Source organism: Centruroides sculpturatus, unplaced genomic scaffold, assembly GCF_000671375.1.
Source record: "Centruroides sculpturatus isolate CEXI.00-Female unplaced genomic scaffold, Cexi_2.0 scaffold508, whole genome shotgun sequence".
Classification (NCBI taxonomy): Eukaryota; Metazoa; Arthropoda; class Arachnida; order Scorpiones; family Buthidae; genus Centruroides; species Centruroides sculpturatus.
In genome coordinates this window covers 427,834-440,619 of record NW_019384691.1, presented here as the reverse complement: position 1 = coordinate 440,619, position 12,786 = coordinate 427,834, and the positions used below count along the sequence as shown (strand labels likewise).

Here is a 12,786-nt window from a genome sequence, read left to right as displayed (position 1 = left end):
TGCAACATGTTCTGGAAGGCTAGTTGAAGCTGATGAAAATAAAATAAAGGTACTGATTGAAGCAAACTGCTGAATAACAACACAAGAAATCGCCAAGATTAAATTTGTCGAATTGAACCGTTTATGATCACTTGAAATGACTTTGTTTCATTTCAAAGCTCGATATATGGGTTCCACATGTTCTTTAAGAAAGAGATGCTCTCTTTGGTGGGATTTTATTTTTAGCTTCTACCAGACAATTCCACAATTGATTTCAGAGTGTAGTGCCATCAAATAGACAAATTGAGTGATACCATCAAATAGAAAAGGGCAGAATTGATCAACAGACAAGGTGTAGTGTTTCACCATGATAATGCCAAATCTCACACAAATTTGGTAACTTGTCAGAAACTGTTACAGCTTGGATGGGATGTGCTACCACACCCATTGTATTTGCCAGATCTTGCACCTTCTAATTATTACTTGTTCTGGTCTTTACAAAATTTTTTAAATGGTAAAACATTTACTTCAAATGAGGATGTCAAAAATCACTTGGATCAGTTTTTTGTAAGCAAAGATCAAAACTTTTATGAACGTGGAATCATGCTACTACCAGAAAGATGGCAACAGGTATCATGTTGCCATCTTTCTGGTCATCAAAATGGTCAATATATAATTCAATAAAATATTTATATATTATAAGAAAAATTTTTTCCCCCACAAAAAAACTAAATTACTTCCCAAACAACCCAATATATTATAAAATATAAGAAAGTAGTTTATCTTATATATACATACATACAACATAAAAATATAAATAGGAGTTTTTATGTTTTATGATGATGATTTTTTTTTTTTTTGTTTGTGTAAAGTAGTGTTTATTTTTATTATTATGGCACCAGGTTGTCACAGTTTGGTTACTGATATTTGTTTATCTAATTACTAGCTATACCCGGCCACCCGTTGCTGTAGCTTAAAATGTATCTATTATAAATGTATAATACTCCCCGCAGGAAGGAATTTCAAAAAAATCCCTTCTTAGTGTACATTCTCTTGACGTACCCTATTAAAACACAAAAAACACATCTAAAATAGTATAATAGAAGCTGAGTTCTTTGCGGTAAGCCTTAACTTTGTCTCTCTCCCCCGCAGGGAGTATTTCGACATCTATATAATATACAAGTTCGGACACATGCACTGCGTATCTCGTCGACCATGGGAGCGCGTGTTTACCTATCACATATACATATGCATCTTGCCCCTCGCCACCCACTGGCACCAAAATATAACATTTACCTAAATGATATCTTTTAATTTATATGAAGGTTTAACGGAATAATATACTGCCTATGTCTACCCTGAAGGTCCATTCTAAATATTGGTGAAAGAATTTTTGAAATTGGATGAGTAGTTTCGGAGATTACCTTCTACATTCAAACTTACAAACTTTACCTCTTTATAATATTAATATAGATTGTTAAGCATTGCGTATTATATACTGTTGACTTAATTATCAGAATTTTATTTGTAAATTTTTTTGATGTATTTCTATTATTTTGTTTCTTGTACAAAGGGTGAAAAACATTGTACTAATTTAAATAAAATAAAATTAAGAAAAAGAAAACGATTAGCTGCATTCAGCAGACTCAACAGTTCTAATTGTGAGTGGCAATACTGTAGCAGTAATTGATAAGAATCTGCCAAAAAAAGTGAATTAAGACACTTTAAATGAGATCCTCACATATACTAATGTGTCTAATGTTACATAACTTATCATCTTAAAATGTATAACTGTATCACACCACTCAATTGTGCACTGCAGTATTGGGGATGTACTGTATAATGTATATACTGTAAATAAGAATTGAGTTGATGCGAGTGATAGTGGTGCTACAGTAGCTTCTGCTCATTTCCATAAACTTTAAAAGTGGATTTAATTTACTTCATCAAATGCTATAAACTTTATTTTGTATCTGTCTGATTTTAGTTTCTAATAAATGTTTTTGAGTGAATTGATACTGTAATGTATGCCTTTATATGCATAAATATATACTTCACTTGCTATGTGGAGCAGCAATCTCTGATCAGTTTTAGGTACCCGAAGATACCATAAATGACATCAAAACACTCAACAGCTTTGCAACAGTTGAATCTGCTGAATGCAGAAGTTATTATTTCCTGTAATCAAAGTTGAAATAGAACATCCTGTACTTAAGTTCATAAACTCAGTCAGTTTCATAATGGAATGAAATATCAATATCTGTTAGCAATCTAATTTGGAAAATGCCAAAAAATCCAGAGTTTACTTTAATTTTCTTAGCTTTAAAGAATTTATTACCATTGCTATAATTGCTGATTCTAAAAAATCCTTTTTTATTTGGATTTCCTCCTCTTGGACACACTTCTTTTTCATAGACTTGTAACTTCAGGAGCATTTCTGTTTGTTTTTGCATTTCTTGACTATGGATTTCTTCCTTTGGAGAGTTCTCATTTTATGGTTTACAGTTGGAAGGACAGAAAAATAGAACTCAAAGGAAGAAATTGGAGTATATTTCATACATTTCTTTGACTTTAAAGTTGTATATCTATTAAAAGGAAGAAATCCTTTTTGTAGTTTTAAGAGGAAGAAATTCAAATAATTGTTGTTATATTTCTATTATATTTTTTTTCTGGCTATGTTGAAATGCTAAAAATAATTTATTTATATGAATTGAGAATATTCAATAATAAATATTTATGAAGCATGACAATTTTTTAATTTTTGCAGGATTTCAAACCAAAATGAATAGAATTATGAGAATTCAGAAACTTTTAGAATGTTTAAACATGTTTTGTCATCATTATTGGTAAGTATATGCATGAAATTATTTTTATGAGAAAAATTATTAAACAAATTAAAGAGTTTTTTATGTTTACATTGGTCAGTTGTAATTAAAAATTTTGATTTTGTTTGATAATTTCTTAGTAATAAAAGGGAATGCTTCTTTTATTCACTATTTAGTGATTTAAATAATTTATTGTTTAATTAATTAAACTTGAAATCATATAGTGAGTGGGAATCAAATTCTCAGTTCAATAATTGGCAAGTATTTTATAAATTTAATGTATGAATAGTCAGTCAAGATTCTCTGAGTAACTATGATTAATATTTATCAAACTAGTGATACCTGCAAAATATGTTCTGGTGCATTTTGAACCCTAAATTTACTTGACAGGATATTCTCCTCATAAGACATCTGTTTCATTACAAAGAATAAATAATATGTAGTTTGACATAAAATAACTTTATTTATTTATATTATAGGAATATTATATAGGTAATATATGGTTAGCATATATAAAAAAATAAATTTTGTAAATTTTTATGGTAATGATTTGTCACTTATCTGATTCTGTTTATTTTTTTAAAAATCCAGATATGCTGCATCAGATAAAACTTTACAAAATATACTGTATATTTATAGAAATGCACTCGTTTGCTTTAACAGTTCACAAAAAATTTACTATTAAGAAAGTCAAAATACAAAATTTTGTGTATTAAGTTACATAATAATGAGTGTTTGTTTATTTTTTCATTCTCATAGCAACAAATATGTTTTGTGCTATGTTACCACAGAGTGTTTTATAATCATTTTAAGCAATACTGTTAATGAATACAAGTGAGAAAGCAGTAGATGTTATGAACATATATATCAAAGTACCATCCACACATTTCCAGCAGAAACTTTTAAGTTGACAAATATTTTCAACTTATTTAATACAAGTTTGGAAGTTACATTTGAAATTGGAATGTTGGCTTATCTGACATAAAATATGGATTGTCAAAGATTTCATGTGCATTTGTGAGACTAATCGGGGGTAGGATGTTTACGAGGATGTTCCTCTCCTACCACTTACTCGACTGAAGACCTTAAGGTCCGGTCTCGCTTGTCTAAAGGATGGGTAAAAAAGGGTTAGGAGAAAGGATCGTTAGATTCTTTCACCTGTCAGGATCTGACACCAATCTATCAATTTATCGCGGATAGATGGGGGAATTATCATGAGTGATCTCGTCGAGGACTTCAGGTTCAGTATGGAGGAGATAATGGTGGAAGAAATGCACTCCAATCATTTGTTAACAAAATACCCGTTTATTCCATACATTTATACATGGTTAATAATTGGAATACAAATCCCTCTCGGGATTTTCAATCCGTATAGTTTATAAAGTAATGGCAAAGTATAAAGTAGTCGTGACCCTACCCGCGAGTTTGGAATATTCGAATAGCGAGAGAGAGCTTACATATCATCGCGAGTAGAATAAATACCTCGAGTTAAACCGTGAATGTAGTTTCTTGTTCTCCTGGATTCGGAATATAGCCCAAAGTTCAAATCAGTCAAAGTTCAAAGTCTGTTGAAGACGGTGGCGACGAGAGGCAGGTAATCCACACACACACACACAGTATAGAAAAATAACTTTTCCCCCTGTGTCGTCATTGCACTTGTCTTTTATATGGGGGGCTCTATTTTTGAGATTTCCCCATGTACGTCACAGGTGATGATCTTCGTTGACCAATGGTGGGCGAAGTGACAAACTTATGACACAACAGTTAACTCATCCTCTACATGGAAGTATTGTCGTGGGAACGAAGTTTTATGAGCGATTTTTATGAGAAAATTTGTCGATTGTGTTTCCCTTTTTGTGTTAACCCTAACTTTAAAAAAATCGGTTTGATTTTGAAACAAAACGGTAAATGAATGAACAAAATGAATATAACTATTCGAATCTCGGCCCTCTTAAATTCTGGCCCTCACACATTTGTAAATCACTTAATAAATGTTTTGCTGAAATGTGTGGATGGTATTTTGATATTTTTTTCTCAATTCTGGCTCTGTTCATTTATTTTAGTAGACATCGTTTTATGTTTCATTTTGTCTTTTAAATTTCATTAAAGCAAATTCTTTTTCAGTTTCTTAGAAATCTTTTGTATTACTCAAAAAATGGTTTCAGGTAGTTACTATTATAATAGGCTACCTGAAACAATATTGTTAGATTGACTTTATTCCCAATACAGTTGTCCCTCGATAGTCCGACGTTTTTTAATCTGACATGCTCAGTAGTCCGACGCACCTCCCGTCAAGGTACCCGTCCCCGTTCGTGTCTGCTTGCACAGAAGCATGTCGCGATGTGAATCTCCCCATCCAATTCTTACTCGATGACACACATTTCGTGTGTTTTATGTGAGCAGTTCTGTTCAAACAGTTGGAGTAGAGAATATTGTAAGTTACTGCTAGCAAAACAATGCGAAATATGTAATTATTTTCGGTAATCTGGACACTTTTGGTAATCCGACACACCTTTGGTCCCATACCTGTCGGATTATCGAGGGACAACTGTACTTACGTTTAACATTTTACATTTTTTATAATTTATAAGTAAATACTAATATTTAAATCTTACTCTTTGTTTATGGATTTGAATTTCTTTTCTGTTACAATTGATTAAAATTTTAAGTCTGCATGAATTTTGATTATATTTTTTAATTCATTTTCTAGATATTCAGTTATATTAAGGAAGATTTAAAGGAATTTAAGATAGTTGTGAATGTAAATATATTTATAGAAATATGGTAGATTTCTGAAATAATGAAAACATTTTTGCATGGAAATAACATATTAGAATCAGATGTCTTCAAAAATATAAAGGGGAGATTAACTGATGAATGGATCAAATCTGATTGGAAATCAAATGATACAGTAATTAAAAGAGATATCTACAAAGTTGAATAAATATTTTGATATTTTAAAAATTAGAGCGAAATGAAGAAAGTACTGAAGAAAGAAACCAGTTCTGAAAATGATCAAAATATAAAAGAAAATGAAGAAAAACAGGAATCTTCAGATGATAAACCTAAAAATGAAACTGTTCAGTCTTGCAATGAAGAAAAAACAGAAATTGTTTCTGAAGAACACATGAATGGTATAGTTGAAGAAAAAACTTTGAATAACACAACAGACTCCACAAATGAGAAATCATCACCCATTTTATTCAATTCTGAAGTTCCATACAGGAGTCGTTATGGACGTCTACACAAGAGTTCGTTGAATCCCGATATGGAGTTCGTGCCCTTATTTAGGAAGAAAACAACCCCAGTGAAATCATCACCAGCCAAAGTACAAGAGTCATCACAAATTTCAACATCTGTTAAGAGAAATATTTCTTTTTCAAACAATACAGAACATTCTCCCAACAATGAAAATAATATCACTGATGGTTGTTCAAATAATGATACAGCAGTTGTTTCAGAAGAACCAGTCAATAAAAAACTGAAATTAACCCTTCCTAAAGAAAAGAACTCTTTAGAAGAGAAAGATGTACCTTGTGATTGGTTAGTTGGTGATTTATTGTGGTCAAAAATTCCAGGTCATCCGTGGTGGCCATCAATGATATCGTTTGATCCTATATTAGGAATTTATACAAAAGTTGTTAATGGAGTGGGTAAGTATTATTTGAATTGTTAAACAAATTATTAATAAATATTTGTTTCTCAATGTTAAAAATCTTTATTAGTTGTTTTTCCCTTTTAATATAATAGTTTAAGAATAATGATGCAGTTATTTAATTATAGGAACTATTAGATTAATTTTTAACTTGTGCTCTTCACAATATTAAGTTTAAACTTCATATTAGTGTTACCTAAAGAGCATCTTCATCAACCATTCATCCATACGTCAGCATAACTTTAATGCATCTATAACTATCCTGGTTAGTTACTCTTTGACCTTTAAACCAGAATATAATGTTAGAATATATAATCAACCAATTTTTGACTTAATACTATAAAAATATATATAATTAAAAAGCTAGACATTTTTAATTTTAGTAGAGTACATAAATTTGGGATAGACTTAATAAAAACAACAAAGATATTTTCAATAAGAAACTAAATTCACAGGAAGCTTAGTATACTTAATATTTGTATTATATTTATGTATTTACCAAGCATATATGTGGGGAAGTAAATAATTATTTGCTAGACACAGTAGCAAACACTGTATGTGAATGACAACTAATTACTATTCAACATATTTTTCCTTGGTCTCAACCTTTGGAATACTACTGCTGGAAATGGTATTCTAAAGTTTTCTCCCATTTAAAAATAATTTTAACTGGTCCCAAACCATTTCTCCATAGTCTTCCTTTCAGGTGTTTTTCAGATGAGGATTTGATGATAATTTGAGGGTGCTCTATCAGGGAAATAGAGTAGATGTTGGATTTTTTCAAACTTCAAGTTGCTGATTGTTATCAGGACAATGTGTTTTGGAGTGTTATTGTGCGAAAAAAAATTTATTATTTTGGAAAGATTTCCATGCCATTTTTTCCTTCAATTTTCCTCTGTATTGTGTACTAAATAATCCACATTGATGGTCTGGTCCTTGGCATGGTAAGAATAACACTTCAATTATTCCAGAAAATCAGCACCAGAATCTTGAACTATAGTGTATATGTTGAAGTTTTTTGATCATGGACAATGCTCATTCCTCAACTTTGTGGACTGCTTCTTTGGTTTAGGGTCGTAAGAGTTTAGGGTTTCAACCATCATCACCAATTGATCCCCAAAATATTTAGCATTCCTCTAAAAAACAGAGCCAAAATAAACCCTTTAATGTTTTCATAAGTCATGTTTCTAAGTTGTAATTAGGAATTTCAGAACTCGTTTCATAGATTACTTTGTCATCCCCAATTTATTGTGTCCAACCAATTCTTCAGATATCTGCTAATATTCAGCTAGACATTTCAATGAAATTCAAGAATAAGCTGTTGCACATAATAAATGGTTTCTGGCATGGAGATGAAAATTGGTCTTCCTAACTGGTGTCTGTCTTGAACATCAAAGTCACCTGTATGAAAATTGCTTAGCCAATTTTTAATAGTGGAATAGCTAAGATTTCATCATGTCCTGAATTTTTTATGTACTAAAATTCCCTTGAGAAATAAGAATTTAATGATAGTTTGGAACTCCATTTTGTAACAAAATGGAATTCCAAACTATCATTAAATTCTTATTTCAAATTAGACATTTATTGCTTTCTTCCATTTTGTATTTGTGACTGCACAACTGCAAAATCTATTATTCATTCTTGGTAAAGATATCATCAAAGATTTATTCTATTGTTGTATCATTTGTTTATGCCAAATACACGGTTAATTAGGTTAGGTAAGAGTTACCAGCCTTCCTTTGTAATATTTAATGTAGATAAACATTCAAGTTTGTCAGTTAATTTATCATTATCTCCACAATTGACAGATTATCTAATAATTATATTTTTTTTGATTTGAAAGGAATTTTTGTTTGAATGGCCAATGATATTTATTTGAATATTAATGTAATAATAAAACTATTAATGTATAAAAAACAGAATAAAAATGATATGATGAGGATTATAGTTTTTCAACAGACAATTTGACGAAACTGCCATCTGCTTTCCTCAACCTGATGACATGGTTTTTTTCAAATTTCAACAACCATATACATGGTTGTTGAAATTTGAAAAAGACCATGTCATCAGGTAATGTCTTTGCATCATACAGGCAAATCAGTATGATGCAGTCAAAGACATTGATGTTCAAAGATCTCCAGATGATAGGTATGGTATGCTGAAAATTTTGAACACTGAGTCCCTGCAAGCCTTTTTTTATTGGATACTGAAGTAGTGATTTTAAGGCAATCTGTGGCATTATCTGGCGTGAAATAGGACCATGATAATAGTCATTCAGATATGTCTGCAGTAGAGCCATATGCAGAGTTCTGCAGTAATTGGACAATTCTCGGTGCATAAGTCAGTGAATGCATTTCACAGCTGTGTGATTATTCTAAAAAAAATGCAAGAAAATGGGATAAAGTTAAAAATAATGTTATACTTAAATTTTTTAAAAGAAATTGATAAATTTTATTATTAAAGATTAAAAATTTTATAAATGAAATATCTATCATTTAGCTCTTCAACTTATAAGAAAGTCTTTCTTTTAAAAGTTTGTAAGTATAATTTAATATTTCAAGTGAAGAAATTGGGTAGATTTAATCATTGAAAATTTCTTTAACATGTTTGTTGCTGGTTGAAGTTTACAATGCAAGTTTTCAATGCAAGTCATGTGAAGTTTACAATGCAAAACATTTCAACTGACAGTGAGCATGTTAAGGGTTTTTGGTTTTCATAATTTGATTTTAGCAGAATGTACTTTAGCTTAAGCCCTATGCAAACTAGGCAATGCTGTCACTTTCTACGTGAGGTCAGAGGTAATTTTTATGGTCACTTGGCTGTTTTCCTTTGATGATCTGCTGATGTCATTTGTGATGTAGTTATACAGAATCAATGAACATTTAATCTCCCTCTCTATGTAGTTAGTTTTGTAAAACAGTGATGACATGAGACAGTAATTTGCCGATGTTAGCTTAGGCTACTTCCATTTGTCGTCTGTTTGGCAGAAATTTAATGAATAAATGAAAACAAAATCAGAGACCCAATAGATTTATAAATTTCAATAAAATTAATGAAATAATTTATATTACATTTATGAAAATCTATCAAACAGCTTTCTGTAATCCCAGTGTAGTGAAGACATGGCCGAAACATAAGAAAGATCACAGCATAAACGCCCACCTTCTTTGTGTCCTACAGTGTACACTCCTTTCTTGCAAACTTTCAAATACGCTCGAGCATTGCCAATCATCATCTGAAAAATCCAACTTCTTGGATCTAAGAGATATTGAACAGACTGACTACTTTCCATTGAAGAGTACGACGTAGACTGACACTGAGTTGATGATAGGCAATCAATGGTCAATTATGTAACAAACAAATTTTGTTCGACCAGTTTTTTTCACTATTGCAGTTTTTAGCAGGCTTTAAACTTTAAATATCTTGTAAATGTCAGTTTGAAAATTTATGGAAATGATTAGAGAACTAAGTAATTTTTAATATCATCAAATAAAATTTATTATTTGAAAATATAATTATTTAAATAATTAATGAAATCATCTAAAGATTACTATAAAAACATTGAAATAACCAATAATCCAGCAAATTGAAATTTATTTATTAGAACTAACATTTTCAACCATATTTAAGTCATTATCATATTTATAGAATTACAGTAGAGCATTGATTATCCAAATACCGATCAACTGAAACATTTGTTAAATGAAAGCATTCCAGTCAGCAAATTCAAATATCCGCTAGTGCTGTGGCACTGCAATATTTGGCTATGTCTTAGGCTACTCCAATATTATTTTTGTTGGTGTTCGTGTTTTAGCTGGCAGCACTAGTGTGACCATGAGAGGGTACTTAAGGACACGCCAGTATTTGAACGAGGTTTTTTCCCATTGTGAATGGTGAGTTTTGCTTGTTTTGTGTGTTTTTCTGAGGATTGTGTCGGGATGTGTGTCATGCTGAATCACAAAGTTTTTGATACTAGATTAACTTCCAAAATATAATTTTTTTGTTTTTATATTTTTCAATATATTTATTTTGTTTGTGCAAAATAAAGAAGAAATTTTTAACGATACAATAGCCACAATTATTATTAAAAAAAATTTTTTTTTTTTGTTAGGTTTAACATCGACAAAAATTCGGAGCAGAGTGACACGCAATGGAGAAAAATTTCAACATAGGATAGGTTAATATATATTTTTGTACATGATCAGTTATCTGAACAATCCCAGTCCTGAATTGTTTCGGATAATCAACACTCTACCATACAGTAATACCTCAACTTACGTGAACCTGGAGTTACGCGATTTTCNATATAGTTTTTGCAAAGGAAAACCATGCACAAGTGAGAAATGAGAAATCTTGCTGGTGAGAGTGAATTTCTGGCTCTCAATGAATACTGTCATTTTCTGTACAATGGACTCACTGTTAAAGAAAAATTAATTAAAACTGTTTATTTACACCTGAAAATATGGGGAAAAACATCATCTTGATCGTGGGTATTGAAACAATTTAATGTAAAACAGTACTTGTGTGATATAACAGAATATAACAGTGTGATAATTCACAATTCTATGTGACAAGTTCAACATGAACATATGCTATCATCTCCACACCACTTTCTCCTATTCACTTGCATTGGGTGTGGTCATAATTAACGAGTATGTGAAACATCACTTCTTGCCACATATTCTTGCTTGCTTGTGTCTGCATAGTTGCATCCTTATGTGAGGATCGTAGGCACAATTGTGCACAAATTTAAGAAAATTTTTAAGCCTATCTCTGTTGCAATTGTTAAGAAAACATTGCACAGAAAACAGATTGAATGACAACCTTTTCTATCAACAACTGGGAGAGAATTATAACATCCGAGTGTTAAGTTAAACAGCTTATAGTTAACCTATTGGATGTTGAAATTGTTATTTGTTGGCTGTGATGTCATGTTGAATTTTCGTCGATGTTAAGCTAATTTTTTTTTTTTAAATAATAATCATGTTTACTGTATCGTAAAAAATTATTTTTTTATGTTTCACAAACAAAATATATATATTGAATAATATAAAAATGAAAAAAATTTTATTTTAAAAGTTTGTTTTAATATAAAAATTGTGACGCAAAGTGACATCTAGTATCAGAAATGTTCCGATGTAAACATGGAGATATTCGGGATCGCCCATGCAGGTCAATGAGGTCAACACGAATATTTTCGGGATCAACGTAGGACAGGTTAATCCATTCCTGATGTTTGGACTTATACTGAATAGGATGTATACCAAACCAACCTTTCCCATATGAAGTAATGTAAAAATGATTAATCCATTTTCATGTAAAAAAAATGCTGGCTTTAAACACCTCTCTTTCCTGGCTAGTTCCTGCTTGATTTTTCATGAGATCAGCATGTATATTTTTAGCTTTCTCACAAATAATTGCTTCCAATACGCTGTTGCCAGCATACTGTTTTTCAGTTATTCAAAGCATAAGCAATTTCTCAACATGATCTAATGTCTTTGATATCTGTTTAGAAATTGATTCAACCCTTTTCGCAATGTTAGCAGATTTAATAATGTCTTTATTTTTCACGACTGTCGATATCGTCGTTCTCAGAATACGGTATGCAACAGTTAAATCTCGAACACGCATGCCACCTTCATATTTTTCAACGATTTCTTTTTTTCAGTTCTATTGTGATTCTAGTAAATTTTTTTTAATTTTCTGTTGCTTTTCATTTGCCTTGTTTGCAATTCATGATTAATAAAAATAATAAAATTTTACTTACAAATTAAAATCAGAAGAAATTTAACAAAGTTATAAACCGTGGCACAGTGAACGTCTAGTCTGGTCTAGTACACCAATAGTTACAGTGACCATACGTCCTTTATTTAAGAGGACAGTCCTTTATTTCACTGCTCTGTCCTTTAACTTTATTTATTTCCTAAAATAGGCATTTTGTCCTTTATTTTGTAAAGTTGACGCAAAGTTTAAAAAAAAAATTTTAATAATATATTGAACAAGTTAGTTTTGTGTATGCCATCACGATCAGTGTTGCATTGCTACATAGAGCGCAGTAGTGCAGTGTGTCGCCAACCAAACGGCCCACTGACAGTAACAGGGGATGGACACTCTTATGGGGATTTTTGTGATAGTTTTTTAACTCTCTAGTTGGTGGATGATACACTTGTTAATTAAAGCTAAAGTTAGTTGAAAGAAAAAATGAGGGGTTTCTTCCTATTGTTATTAGAAAAGTGGTCTTAGCATTAGAAAAATCAGAAAATATACAAGCCAAAAAATTCAATGATGCTGTGTACACATTTTATCAAACGTGCATAGATTATCTAA

The 12,786-nt window shown here is 30.9% G+C and overlaps 1 protein-coding gene across 1 annotated transcript in view; it reads left to right on the top strand.

Annotated features, from left to right (window-relative positions):
* Positions 1–12,786, top strand: part of LOC111627320 (histone-lysine N-methyltransferase NSD2-like) — a 72,239-nt gene that overhangs the window by 20,535 nt on the left and 38,918 nt on the right. The window contains exons 2-3 of the mRNA XM_023370871.1: positions 2,747–2,825; positions 5,515–6,457. Coding sequence (XP_023226639.1) covers positions 5,779–6,457 — 679 coding nt within the window. The 5' untranslated portion in view covers positions 2,747–2,825; positions 5,515–5,778. The remainder of the gene's footprint in view (positions 1–2,746; positions 2,826–5,514; positions 6,458–12,786) is intronic.